The 15,086-nt window shown below is 32.5% G+C and overlaps 2 protein-coding genes across 2 annotated transcripts; one reads left to right on the plus strand and one right to left on the minus strand.

Annotated features, from left to right (window-relative positions):
• Positions 1-75: 75 nt before the first annotated feature.
• ALB4 (OxaA/YidC-like membrane insertion protein) lies at positions 76-4,651 on the minus strand. Its single transcript, XM_007044859.3, has 11 exons — positions 4,156-4,651; positions 3,965-4,075; positions 3,698-3,772; positions 3,380-3,440; positions 2,811-2,884; positions 2,613-2,717; positions 2,368-2,475; positions 1,582-1,685; positions 1,248-1,454; positions 845-1,166; positions 76-222 (listed from the first exon to the last, which is right to left on the minus strand). Exons 1-11 carry the CDS (start codon positions 4,510-4,512, stop codon positions 139-141), a joined length of 1,608 nt encoding a protein of 535 aa, XP_007044921.2. The 5' UTR covers positions 4,513-4,651; the 3' UTR covers positions 76-138.
• A 1,924-nt stretch (positions 4,652-6,575) lies between these two features.
• On the plus strand, positions 6,576-7,535 carry PSBY (photosystem II BY). Its single transcript, XM_007044865.3, has one exon. It carries the CDS (start codon positions 6,688-6,690, stop codon positions 7,291-7,293), a length of 606 nt encoding a protein of 201 aa, XP_007044927.2. The 5' UTR covers positions 6,576-6,687; the 3' UTR covers positions 7,294-7,535.
• Positions 7,536-15,086: the final 7,551 nt, after the last annotated feature.

The following is a 15,086-nucleotide window of genomic DNA, read 5'->3' on the forward strand; positions in this document are numbered from 1 at the left end:
AGCTGCACAGACTTCCTATGGAGGGAGGAGAATCATTCTGCCCCCTGTATCCAACGCAGCATGCAAATCAACTGCTCCTGTCACTCTTGGTTGAATTCCGGTACTGGCTTCATCATTACCATGTTTCTCTTTTTCCTGTCACTCCCTCCTGGCTTCCTCTGTGTCTTGTGCAGCATATTTGTTATCTGTCGTGGCTGTACTAGTGTATACTTCAACAGTTCCCTAATATACAGCGAATTTCAAAATAATTAAAACATTGAACTAAAATAAAAGTGAATGATGATTAACAATAAAATTAAAAAGAAAGTCTTTTCTAATATCCAGCTCTTCTACTTAAAAATTTATGCTGAAAACAAGTGTACATGCGAGTCCTGCATTCAATCCTCTAATTTCTCATACATTTGAAGTTTGTCATCAATAAAGCAAGGATGAGAGGATCAAAGGATAAGGCAGTTCATACCATTACAAAACAATGAAACTAAAAGAATAAGAGCTATTACAAGTCTGAGGAGGCTATTTGCAGTCGTGAACTCTCCTCTGGATTCAATGAAGACAATATTGAAAAAACAAATCCAAAAATGCTGTAAAAATTATTTTTCAAGTTAATGCAGACTACAAGTCACATGCAAGTGGAGACCTAAACATTGGATTGCTTGCCCTATTAAAAGACTTCAACTGTGTTATTTTTCTTTTTCCTAAATAAATTTAAGGTTACTCTATAATGCAAGAAACAATATGACCACCTTGTATTTCAGCAGCCAAGAACTTCCAGTAATTTTCATTTTATGAGAGGTAAATAGGAAACAAGCCTCAAGAATGTCTGTGAGCAAATTAACAGCCATACCTTCTTTACATGTTCCAGAGATTCACTGTTCGTGCTTGACGAGGAAGAATTCTTTTGATCTTCCTTCAAGTCCTGATTAGAGAGGTCACCATTCACAATTCCTACATTGGAGGAATCTTGGCCTGAAACAGGTTGACATTTTTCATTCTTTTCAATGCTTAAGCCAGTTCCAGCACCATTTTCCCTTTCAGTGGTGCTACCCTCTATCTCATGTCCTTCATTTGTTAATTGATCAGCTTTAGCTGCTGCCTCTTGAGCTTTCCTCCTTTCTTCTTCTCTTTGCCGCTTTCTTCTCGCCTCTTGCTTCTTCAACTGTTTAAATCTGGAAGATATAAAACATCAGATCTATAAGCGACTGTAGTTACAAAAAAGGCCATTCCAAAGTCAGCAAATTTAACAATACCTTTCACCAGGGCGCAGCCCTTCTGGTGTCAACTTTTCTTCTTGTTTTGCCTCCTTTCTGGGGGCATTCAATTCAGAGAGAGATTTCTGCAGCTGAAGTTGCTCTTCCTTGATGATATCAATATTAAGTTGCTTCGCTGGATTCTTTGCACCCCCCAACTTTTGAAGCCATACTTGTTGTGCCGAACTTAATATGTTATTTGTGAACCTGCAAATACATAATTAAGGTTAAGAAACATCGCATGGTTTTAATAAGAAAGGATTACAAAAAGAAGGAAACATAAAGTTGAGTATCTTATGATACTTTCGAAAGGAATGGCTATGCATCTGCTTACCAATATAGACTTAGACCTGAAGGAACTGAAAGAGCAAAATAACCAATCATTAGAGGGAGGAACTTTGTCAGGGCTTGAGAGCTCTTCATGTTTGGATCATTGCTCTAAGAAAAGTTCAAAAAAATGTTAGATAATAGTAAATCAATTCTAGCCTCAATTTACATAGTTTATGAATCATGAAGCTGAAAGCTTCCTAAGTCATCTAAAGGCTAGATGGAAATAAGTAAGCAACAATTAGCAGTATTTAGATAACAAATAATACTTGACAACTTCTGCCAACATGATGAGACAATAATTCAACCACCATCATGATTAAAAAATATCAGAATCATCAAGATGAAAAAGGTGAAAAAGCTTTCTGCTTATACAATTTACATGAAAAAAGTCATAAATATCAAATGGTTACACATTGTTATGGCTGAGATTATAAATTAACTTAGATTTAAGATCTCTTTCTTCTTAAAATTAGACATGGTGTAATATTGTATGAAACAGTGGTAATTCCCCAAGATTCAAGTCAGTTACAGACAACTTAAACATGCAAAACTAGAAAAGCAATGCACCTCTGCAAACTATCAGATTTCTCACACGCTAGTCAACATCATTTTGAAGCATGCCATATAGAAACAAAGTGAAGGGACATTAAAAATAACTAGCTTCTCACAATCTCACTAAATTATATTTTAATGGAAAAAATAGTCTTGAATGGGGCACTTTAGGAGTAATTTCTGTCATTGCTAAAGGAACTAACATACAGACATACTAGTTAATGATGGAATAACTGACCTGTGCTGATTGCATGATTTGGACAGAGATGGACTGTGAGAGAACCAGCAAAACAGGCAACACAAGATATGCCAACGTATCTGACCATCCAAGGGGTGGGTGTCCATCCTATGAAAACAACCAGACCACCAAGAAACAGAATAAACTCCAGCATTTTCAGATAACAACTTCACAATTAAGCAAGAGACGTTGAACCATTAATTTAACACAAAGTAATATATATATCAACAAATTAAGGCACTTACTACAAAAGGGAAAAGCCAAGAGATACCACTGCCATTCTGTCGAGCAGCAATAGTAGTTGGACCAGCCAGGGAGGGTATCCAAAAGAAGCCTTCTGTGAGGAGTCCCTTAACAAAAGATGAAAACGTATAATTAGAGATGAAAGAGAGCCGAAGGAAACAGAAGGTTAAATTAGTAAAACAACACAAACAGCATGCTACCTCATTTGCCACATTTGACAGGGCTCTATAAAGCCCAATCCACACTGGAATTGTGGCAAGAGTAGGCAGGCATCCTGTGGAGAGAGAACAAAGAGATGTAGAAATAAATCAGTCAACAACAATGTATGAGGTATAAAAGATGCAATAAAATGGGAAGATGACATCAACTTTTACAAAGCAAACAGATGCAACAAAAAATCTGATGTCGTGTCTTTCTCCTTTGTATGAAGTAGGATTGTTTTTGACATGCATCATCAAAAAAGGAAAAAAGGGCATCAAAACAGAAGATAGTAGTATTCAGTTAACAATTATTAATTTCCCTATTCCAAGATTTGAATTTCTGCCATACATACAGACAGAAAAGTCTAAACCTTTCTTAAGGCCCTACAATAGAGATAGAACATAGTGGAAGTAGAACGATACCATCAACAAAAATGGTGAAACAAAAATAAAAGTAAATGGAATGCAAAATCTTCAGGAACTTAAAACAGAAAGCAGTCTATGCAGAATCTAAATACGTTACTGAAAGTAATATGGCACTGTGAGGCGAATAATATGTTCTAGAGTACCTGCTAATGGGTTTATCCCAGCTAGTTTATATAATCGAGCAGTTTCAAGTTGAATTCTCTCCTGCAAGTATTAAAGAAAAGTAGCTCAAAGATTAAAATGGCTTCATCCGACCAAGAAACTTCATCAAACAGTCCAAAGCTGTAAACATTCAATTGATATCCTCCTTTTTGTTTTCTTTTTTTCCTTCTTCTTCTGCTGCTAAAGCAATAAGAATCTATTCAATCTATAACTAACAGCTAGAAATATACACCAGTTTCGTTACCCATATTAACCAAACAATAGAACCATCCCTGCTTAAACAAAATGCAAAATTTCACCTGATCTCCAGCATACCGCTGCTGAATAGCCTTTATTTGAGGCTGTAAAGAGCGCATGGCCATAGCAGATTCTACCTGTGTGCAAAATGAAAATTTGAGAATACATTCACAAAAGTCAAACCACTTTTTTCTCTATGATATAAATTAATCTAAAATTAACAAAAAAATCCAAAAAATAAATAAACAAATATTTGAGTTGAGAATTAACTTCTTTTCTTTTCCTAATTTGGTTCTACTGGTTTGTTTGGTTTTATTCAAATAACAAACCTGTTTCCTAGTCAAAGGAAACGTAGCAGCCTTAACAAGAACAGTCAGAAGTATAATAGCAAAACCGTAAGCGTACGGCACATGCAAAGCCGACAACCCATCTTTCAGAACCTGAACGAATTCAATCCAAACAACATTAAATCATTACCCAAGTTAGAAAAACAAAGAAAAAGAAAATCTTCTTAAGTTACCTTCAAAATAGTTTCCAGTGAATTGGTGATACCCGAAAGCCAATCATTTTGCTTGGTAGAAGTGGTTGTAGTAATAGTGTCGGAAGACGAAACGGCAGCGTCAGCAATCGTATAGAGAACGCTTTCAGCTTTAGTAAACAGCTCCCTGATAACACCCTCGTAAGCATCCGGTTCAGGAAAGAGTCCCGGTTTGAACCCGAATTTGGCCACAGGTAAAGAGCCGCGAAGAAATGGTCTGTGAGCTGAAAAACCTGAAAATTGAGTTCGATTTAAAAGAGGATTGGGGGATCCGGTTCGGTCAACGAAAGGAGATAGGACGAGGAGCATGTTCGGCCTGAACGAGAGAGAAGCGGCCATTCTTTTTTTGTTTTAAAATTTAAAGTTGTGGAAAAAAATTTTACGAAACCCTAATTGCAGAGGTTTTTGTCTGATGTTGCCCCCCTGCCCTGGGTTTGAGGAAGATGATGTGGAGATATTTTTTTTAAAGGAAAAATAAATCCGGGGAAAGAGCACAGCAGAAGCTCGGTGGGCATTATCAAAATATCTTACCAAAAAAAAAAAATGGTCGGAAATGAAACATGTTTTTTTTTTTTGGCACGTGGCAGTTACAAGAGGGTAGGTTATTGACTGGGGAAGACTCTGGATGTTTGTGCGTTTTGCTTACGATATTCGTGGAATGCAGATATAATATAAAACATTTATTTATAAAATTCTTTTCATTATATTTCATAGGTGTAAATATAATTATATGTATTTTGATACTTATAAAACTTAAAAATTAAAAATATCATTATTGTAATCAAGATTTAGCTGACCAAGTTAGGGGAAAAAAGCTGTGAATTAGTAAATTTTGATTTAGGTTGTTGACATAATGGAGATATTATTTATGCTCTATAAAATTTTCTGATTTAAATAAGTATCATTATTTAAATGACTAGATATTTTAAAAGTCTCGTATTTAAAGAGAGTGCAAAATAATATCAAATAAATTAAAGGATAGGTGTTCAAAGAAAACTCTATAAAAGAACTTATTTTTATTTTCTCTAAATAAATTAAAATTGCACTTTACTAATTATAAAATAATAAACTAGAGATATATACGGTATTAACATAAAAGATGAACTCCGAAAGATGTTGTGTTGCGGTGATATGAGGACCTCGAAAAAACTAATTTGATGAAAATATTGTTCAATTAAATCTCTAAAGTGCACTAACGAGGGATCTCTTATATTTTAATGCACATTAATTGTATCTTTTATTTGACGATTAAACTTTCATTTGTTAATTTTTTGTTTTAATAGAATTTATTTTATTAAAATATCATGTTATAATTAGTCAAATTATAATAAATTACGTAAAATTTATCAAAATATTATATGAAATATACACCTATAAATTGCGCTTAATCTTCAGACTTCAGTCTTGCAGCTTGGGCTTGGGCTTGGATAGGTTAGCCAAGCTTTTGGGTTCCTTTGTGTGTATGAGCCCGTTGGACAAAAACTATTGACAGCGGCCAGCCCTAGAGGCTAGAGGCTGGGTTATCAGTAGCCAATAACTAGGACCGTTTTGCAAAATTGTTGCCCAAGCCTTTGTGCATTTCCTACTTTGCATGATGATGGCTGATAGAGCGAGCTGGGTTAGTTTGGTGTTGTTGGTTGAATTGAAAATTTGTAGGTGTTATTTGAAACATTAACGTGACAAATGACTTTTCCAATTTGGATAACAGTTTGGCATAAATCTTAGAACAGCCTTTCTACTAGGCTCGTTTATTCAACTAAACTGCTTATCTTTTATTGTATTTAAAAGATTTTTTAAATTTGGATATAAGTCCGAACAAGGTTTTTAACTTTAACAGAATTTTAACCCATGTTAAACCTAATGCCAGCTAGTTGTTGCATATTATCAAACAAGCTATGATGATAAAATAATCCGATGCATTTGGTCACATTAGTCACGATTATCTCAACTCATTAGATCATATGTCACATGAACAAAAAAAAAATTGAGATTAAATTCAATAATAGTTAAATATTTGTTTGAATTTAAATTTAAATTTAAAAATTCATTTAAATGTAATAAAAGATGAGAGTATAGTTGAATAAATGGTCATATTTTTTTTTTGTAAAGTTTAAGCCTAAAAGCTACAAACCTATATAATGGTCAGCACTATTACATGTACAGTGTAAACTAATATTTCTATTGTCAATGCGAGCCCACAGTCCCTGTTTAAGAAGTGGAGATATGAAATTATGTAAAGTGGTTATTGTTCACAAATTGACCTTTATTGGAGGAGATAAGAAAACTGTGGTGGGGTATACAAAATGAGGTCCATATCTCACCGATCACACCCTGTGGATAAGGGGAGAATCCAGAGAACATAATTCTATTGGACCTTACTCCATTCGCTTGACATCAAATCTATATTCCAAAGCCAACTGAAGCCCATTTCTCTTCCACACAGGAGCTCCCAGCATCCCACAAAATCTCCCTAAGGACACAAGACCAGCCGCAGAAACAAAACCAAATCATCAAATGGCAGCAACCGTAGCTACAATGGCCATGCTCAATGCAAAATGCCTGAGCATCAGCTCAAACAAAACGATCAACCCCACAAAGCCATCCGCCAAACCCATCTCCCTTCTCTCCATGCAGAACCTCCCCAAAGGCCTCACCATCTCAAAACCAGCCGAAAAATCCATCCTCCCTTCTTCACTAGCGGGAACCGCCATTGCTGGAGCTGTCTTTTCGACCTTGAGCTCATGTGATCCTGCCTTTGCTGCTCAACAGATCGCTGAAATAGCTGAAGGAGATAACCGTGGGCTAGCTCTGTTGCTTCCCATAATCCCAGCCATAGCGTGGGTGCTCTTCAACATCCTCCGGCCAGCACTTAATCAGCTGGACAGAATGAGGAGCACCAAGGGGGTGATCATAGGTCTAGGACTTGGAGGATTGGCTGCATCTGGGTTCATGTCAACATCGGATGCATCAGCCAGTGAGATCGCCATGATTGCTGATGCTGCATCTAGTGACAACCGGGGTACGCTTGTTCTGTTTGTTGTTGCTCCAGCTCTTCTTTGGGTGGCCTACAACATTCTGCAACCGGCTTTGAACCAACTTAACAGGATGAGGTCTCAGTGAGATATGGATTTTGTTTGGGGTGTGATGGCACGTAATTACCTGTAATTGCACCTAATTTTAATGAAACTTTCCCTCTTACTTAAAACAAATTTTCTTTTCCCTGGCTTGAAGTGTAAGTCTGAAAAGACTTAACCATGTACATGAGAATCCCTAGTCTAATTCCAATAGCACTTAGATGTAGTAGTAATCTGTTTGTACTTCCTTAAGGGTTGTATTTCAATATATATCCCTCCATTTTAATATTCCATGAAAGAATGATACATAGGCAAAGTTGAGTTGTTTATGTATATATGTAAATTATGAAGAAAACTGACTTCATAATGAATCAGAACTTGTAAATTGCATGCTCTTCAATAGTACTAACATGTAATTTGTTTATCATTTAAAAGCATAAGTTGGAAACAGGGAAGAATAACTACAGAAGGGCGAGGGATAGAAACAGAGTGAGTTGGGGGTGAGACCTTATACAAAGAGCAGAGAAAAAATCTCTTCTCCTACAACTCAATTCTTAAATGGCCAAAAAACTCCAAGTCTTATTCTATGTCATTACTCTAATATTAAAATTATCAACTCCGTATGTTGTTTCTTTTAACTTTTTCTACTCTAGATTTCTTCAGCCAAAAACAAAATTTGGGGTTTCTTTTTTTTCATACAAAGTAATATTCATGTCTAACTAACAATCTTCTATTGATTCTTGCTATTGTCATTGCTTGGTGATTTTGAATTGAGCACTTAAAAGGGATGACACCAACTAAATGGTAATGTAACTAGCTAAAACCAATACATGGTAATGAGAGTTTTTTGTAAGTTGCCAATTCATATGGATTAATTGTTTATATATTTTCATTTTAATATTGAATTCTTTTTCAAAGTAATAAAATAACTGATGGATTATCTGTTTTCTTAATAAAATGGACTCCTTACTAAAGTAAACTATTGAGTAATTGTTTATCAATATTTTCATTGGTTCGTTTCTCATGAAATATATGTAACAAGACATTGTAGATAGCTGATTTTAACTAATACTTTATTGTTTCTCTAAGTGTTGTTTTACAGCTGCCTAATGTTATATAGAAAATAATGAAAACAACTAAAACAAGCAAAACATTGTTTCACGTGGAACAATTAGAATAAGTGAAACAATTATTTCACACAAAACAACTAGAATAAATGGAATAACTACTTTACGCAGAACAATTAAAAGAAACGGAATAACAACTTTACATGGATAGTAGTGAAAATGACTTGGAATGAGTGGCAAGATTTATGTGTTACTTTCACATTTAGATGTTATGAGAATTTGACTTGGTGATTTCTTGAAGTATAAGTTTCTCCCTCTCACTTTTATCTTGTTCTCTTATATTTATTCACGTATAACTTTTTCTCTTATCATGTTGATACAATGTATATCTCTTGACTCTTACCTTATTTTCAAAATATAAAAAAACTACAATTGTAGTTCCCAAAATGGTAAAATCAATTGTAGTCCCATTCCTGCATTGGTAAGGGAACTCTATTGGCAGTTGCAACTGGCAACTACAATTCTACATATTTACTAGAAAGCTATAGGTGAGAATAAAACTAATTATTGTATTGTGTTGATAATGTTGTTGACATATTTTTGGCATTAAAACATTGAATTTGTTACTATTGCCACGGAAAATTGCACAACAAGAACAAAGAGGCAAATCGAAGTCATCATGATAATGTTGTTACTTTATTTTTCCTTTAAAAAATTGAATTTGTTACTATTACAACAAAAAAATGCACAACAAGAACAAAAGGCAAATCGAAGTCATCATGATAAAGTTGTTACTTTATTTTTTTCATTTAAACATTAAATTTGTTACTATTGCCACAGAAAATTGCACAATAGGAATAAAAAAGCAAAACAAAATCACTAGTTACTGATTTGCTAGATGGTGCACCACTTTCAACTCAAGAAAGCATAAGAAAAGTGTAATGGTGCTGTGAGGTTGCTATTTTGGTTGATTTGTTATATTGGCTATTAGTGTTGTTATTTTAACTGTTACACCGATTATTTTTGTAACTAAATGGAAATTACAATTCTTTTATTACAAATTTTTTTAACTAAAGTTGATATTTTTGTAATTGGTTTTAACTTCAATCAAATTGTTACATTTTCTTGGTTTTCAGTCCCAATTAGGTAGTTAATAAAATGATGTCATTTCATTATATATTTTTTCATGGATTGCATAAATATATCAACAAAACAAAAGATAGCAAGGTTTCGTATTACAAAAAGAAATTATATTCAACTACAATATTTCGTATTATAAGCCAAAAATTACATTCAACTACAATGTTTCACGATTTTCATACACTTCATATATCATTTTAGCTTATAAAGAGGGCCAAATGTAACGTGTAACAAAAAAAATAGTGCAAGTATCCACGAAGCCCTTGTATTGTAAAATTTTATTCAATTTAATCCTTATATTATAACATTTTATTCAATTTAGTTTCTGTACTAGTTTGTTCAATTTAATCTTTATGACATGATACAAAAAAACTAATGTAGCAAGAATTTTTTTTTTATAAATTTTTTTTTTGACATGTTAATGCCACATCAACATCATTTGACATGTTAGCATCACTAACGGTCAATTTGAACAGAATTAGATAGAGAGACTCAATTATACAAAATTTCAAAATATAAAGACTAAATTAACTAATTTTGAGGTAGAAGGATTAAATTGACGAAAAATTTATAATACAGGGACCTATGAAGTACTTTAATTGTGATTTTTTCTTTCATTTTAAAAAAAATTATAATGAAAACAATGATAAATTATTACTTTTATTATGAAAAAAAATAAAAATGCATAACACTTGGGAGCTTTTTCTGTAACATGAAAAGGATTTTTTTTTTAACTAAAGAAATAAAGTAAGTTTGACTACATGTTCAGTTTGGATAGTTTCATATATAAGCAAATACATGACTCATTTTATAAATTATTACTATTATATACACCAGTAGTAGAATACTTTAATTAATTTTACAAGGGATTTCTAATATATTTATATATAGATTATATTTAAGTAATTTGTGAAGAAGGAGCATGTGTTATTTGCTGGATAATTAAGTAGCTATCGACTACTGGAAAGTGGAAACCGAAATGGTGATGTTTGATTGTTAGAGTGGCAGTGGCTGCTTGGCTATTTGAGGCGGTCACCTAAAAAGAGTGTTTCGACCCCAACATTAATCTATAACTATAAAGAAAGGAAGCCCCAAGAGGGCTTAAAAATTGTGACACGTTAAGCCTTCTGTTTTGCTCCACCTTGACCCTTAATCATTTGACACATGGCTATTTTTTGCTGTGAGTTTCAAATCTAGGGGGCATCGTTCATCTTTCAGACTATTCTTTATCTTTTTGCCCTTTTTGTTTGCTACAACACGTGGTTGATTTCTTGGGTTGTAGCCTTCAGATCTAATGGGTACTGTTGATGTTCTTCAATTTTTTCTTCATCTTTTTGCTTCTTTACTTCCTCCTCTTTCAGTCAAATATATTATTACAATTGTTGGGTTTCGGCTTTGTAGCTATGACAATTGTTTTTGGCTTTACTTGGTTTTGTATTTTGGAGGCTCGACTATCAATCACATGCGTTTTTTGTTGTACTCAGCTTTCAACTCTTACCAGATGATGAATCGCAGACAGTTTTGGTGAAGTTTTGAACTCTTTGATTTTGTTATGTTGTGCCATACTGGATATGGGGTTTGCTGAAATTTTTTAAGGATTTCAAGTCTCTTTTGGTCTTTTGAAAAGTTTTGTCGGGATTTGTAAAAAAAATTCATGCATTTTGGTATTTTTGCTCTATTTAATCCATTCAAGAAGCTTCTTGCTTACTATTTTCCCGTTACTTTCTTCCTGTTTTCCTTTTTGCTCCTGTTGCTGGTGTTGTGGTTACGATTTCGTTTTGGTTTGTTGTGTTTTGTTGGATCATTTTGGTTCAAAGAAATTGGCTCAAAACTGGATTCATCCTACGTGTTATAGGTAGTCCTCCTCGTAGACCCATAGTAAGTAGCTAAACACAAATGATTTTTCTAAGAACCATTAATAATTCGTGGGAGACAATAATCATGTAGATATATAGCTGGTAGTTTCTAATTTTTTCTTAAATATTATTGGGACGAAAAAAGAAAGAAACCTTAAGATTGAAAATTTTATAATTTATATACGAGAAAATCCATTAAACTTAAGTTACATTGTTCATAACTTTCAAAAAAATTCAATCTTCTTCCTGCATCTAACATTTGTTTAAGTTGACTTTTGGATGGTTTTGTTCAAAGTTTTTGGCCCATACCCGTCTTTTATTTTTGTTTGGATTTGTTCTTTTTGAGTGAAAATGCCTTTGTATTGTATTATGATAGTGAGCAGTTTTTCTTATGTACTTCACGACAAAGATTCAAGGGAATTAAAGAAAAAACAATAACAAAGTAGCATTGGTATTTCTTTGATCAGTTGCCTAAATTTTTTTGTAACTGCAAACAGTTGGTAATTGTTCAGCTCTTTTGCCCAAGCCAACTTTTTTATGTCATGGGGAGTCTCTAGCAGTCGGCTTTAGACTTGCAACAGCATGTCGGCTTAAATAAGATTAAAAAATTTTCAAAATAAGATTGATTATTTAATATGTTCAGTTAACTAACTAAGTTGTAAAATTAGCCAACTAACATTTAATAGTAATTAACTAATGTCAAATATAGGTGAAAATTCTCAAAAAAAAAATTTCAAATAGATTTGTTTAATCAATAAATATTTGAACAAAATGGTAATTCAAATCTAGAATTTTGTTTTCGAATGAGTTAATTACCTCATTGAACAAATAACTGATTTCATAGAGTAATCTATTTACTTTATATTCAGTTTAAATTTTTTCTTTTTGTTGTCTACATTAATTGATGCATTTTTATTGTTATAACCCTCAATCATTTTTTTAATCGTTTTCATTATCTTTTGAAATTATTTCAATACATAAAATAGAAAACAAACATATGTACTTATACATATATGTATATGTGTGTGTGTGTATATATATATTCATGTGTGATTTATCTCTCATGATCAATTTTATTCTCAAACAACATGCTCACATTTATTCTTGTCTTTTCTTCAAAAATTATTACTCAAATTCTAGCATGATCTCAAACTCAACACTCCTCGCATATTGTAAAGTATGTTGATTTTCACGTGCTCAGTAATGTTATTTACACTTTTTCTTCACCTTTTACAAGTTCAATGTTTTGTTTAAATTATTAAGCTTATCTAATTTTGTTCTCATTTTATTACTTTGTTTGCAATTTATGCTTTTAGTGAAATATTCATTTTTTTTCTAACGTTCTACTTAGGGTAAGATTTTGTTTTGGTATCTATGCTTGCTTGTTGACATGTTTATTATTTATTATTGGTACTTTTTAATCATCTTTCAATAACATCTTTCAATATCTTTTTTTTTTTGTTGTTTTTGTTTTTCTTATTGAAATGAATGAAAATAATGATGCAAGACAAAATAGACTTAAGAGAATGCAAACATTGAAAATTAAAAGACTTCTAAACGTAGCAAAGCTGCTAAATGTTTCTCAATTACACCAAATGATCAAAAAAGACAATTTAAACATACAAAAGACAATCAATGTCAACAAAGAAGAAGAACCACGTTGCCAAACAACTTCTCACACTCAAACATGAATTTTCAGAACATGTATGCCCATCCAATTTTATTGAACTACCTATCGTAGGGCATGTGACGGTTCACTCAATCGTCACTGCCGAAAGAGAATTACAAGCAGTTTTGATTGAACCTGTTACTACTCCTCTAGACTTGGCATGGTAAATGGTGTTTCTAGAAAAACAAAATCCAATGTAACATCTTTTTCTCTAGTAAGTTCTAGCCATAATTTACACGATGTTTTTGCAAGTCGTCGTGCAAACTTAGTTTATAATCATGTCAACTCTTCCTTTCCACTTCATATCGAGAGTTCAACAATGATTGCTGACATAGACATTAATGGTAAATCTATTCTTTCCTAGATTATAAATTTTATGTTTTAATGCTATTTTCTTTATCCAATTTGTTCATTCACTTTCTGCTACTATGAATAGATAAAAGCTGCAACCCATACGCAAACCTTGAATCCAATAATCAACGATTCACAAATGAAGCTTTTACACAAACAAGGAACAGTATACATTCAAGTGAGTAAATAGAAAATAAATACAGTTTATGATATTCTTTTGATATAAAACATAACAATTATTACTTTTATATATTAATTTTTGTTGGTGATGTGTTTGATAGGAACGTGCTACTCTCTTTTTTCTTTTGACGGGCTTAAGAATGTATGTCCTTTTTGTGGTGCTTTTGTGTGGTATGAAGAACGAGCTGACATATAAAAAGAAAGTAAAAATCCAACTTTCAGTATATGTTGTCAAGAAGGCATAGTCAAAATGTCACCCTTTAAACTAACACCTTACTTGCTACACAATTTGATAAATGATAACACAAATTGTAGAGCAATAAAATTTAAAAATAGTATCAGACTCTATAATAGTATGTCTCAATTTACATCTTTAGGAGGTAAAATTGATAAGTCCATCAACAATGGTGCAAAACCTTATGTGTTCAAAATTAATGGTCAAATTTATCATAGAATCGGATCTTTACTTTTGACAATAGGTAACAAACCAAGATTCACTCAATTATATGTATATGACACAGACAATGAAATCCCAAATAGAACAAAAATTTTTGCACTAATCAAAATGCTAGTTTTCCTAATAGATTAATTGTTGAGGGTTTGATGAAAATGCTTGATGAGAATAATCAAATTGTCAGATTTTTTAGATTAGGTAGAGATACATATAGGTCAATAAATTTTGCTCCCTTTCGATTGAGACTTATAAGTTCCTGCACTAATTTAAAGCCAAAATGCATTCCACCAACAACCTCTGAAATCTCTGGCCTGATAGTGGGAGATATAGGAGAATATGATGGTCATCGAGATATAATAGTTGATTACATCACTAAAGGTCTGAAACAGATAAATAAACATCATCTTTCTTTGTGGCCATGCAATATCCTCTTCTTTTCCCTTATGGTGAAGATAGATATATGCTTGAGATAAATTATGTATATTCATCAATAAGAAAAAAACCAAAAAGAAAATATGTAACAATGAGAAAATATTATGCTTACATAATCCAACAACATATGGTTTTACATAACACATTATTGAAAGGATTAAGACTTTTTCAACAATTTATTGTTGATGCATTTACGACTATAGAAGAAGAAAGGCTATCATTTATAAGAAATAATAAAAAAATTTTAAGATTTGAATTGTATAAAGGTTTAATAGATGCTTTCAGAAAGGGTGATAATGATGCAAATAATCTTGGCAAGCGAATAATATTACCCTCAAGTTTTACTGGTGCCCTTAGATACCTATTGCAAAATTATCAAGATGTTATGGTCATTTGTAGATACTATGGTTGTCCAGACCTCTTTATTACATTTACATGTAATGCTCGAGGGAAAAAAAATCGAAGCAACAATGAGGATGATCCCACATAAAAAACCTGAAGATAAACCTGATATAATTTCAAGAGTTTTTAGACTTAAACTCTAATACTTAATGGAAGATTTAATGAAAAGGAATCATTTTTGCCCTATTACAGCCGGTAAGACAATTGAATGAAATAAACAACTATGTTTTTATATCAAACAAGATATGTATTGCTCATTTAATGCTTCAACTTTTATTCACTAATATT

Source organism: Theobroma cacao, chromosome 2 (genome assembly GCF_053813885.1).
Source record: "Theobroma cacao isolate CCN51 chromosome 2, ASM5381388v1, whole genome shotgun sequence".
NCBI lineage: Eukaryota > Viridiplantae > Streptophyta > Magnoliopsida > Malvales > Malvaceae > Theobroma > Theobroma cacao.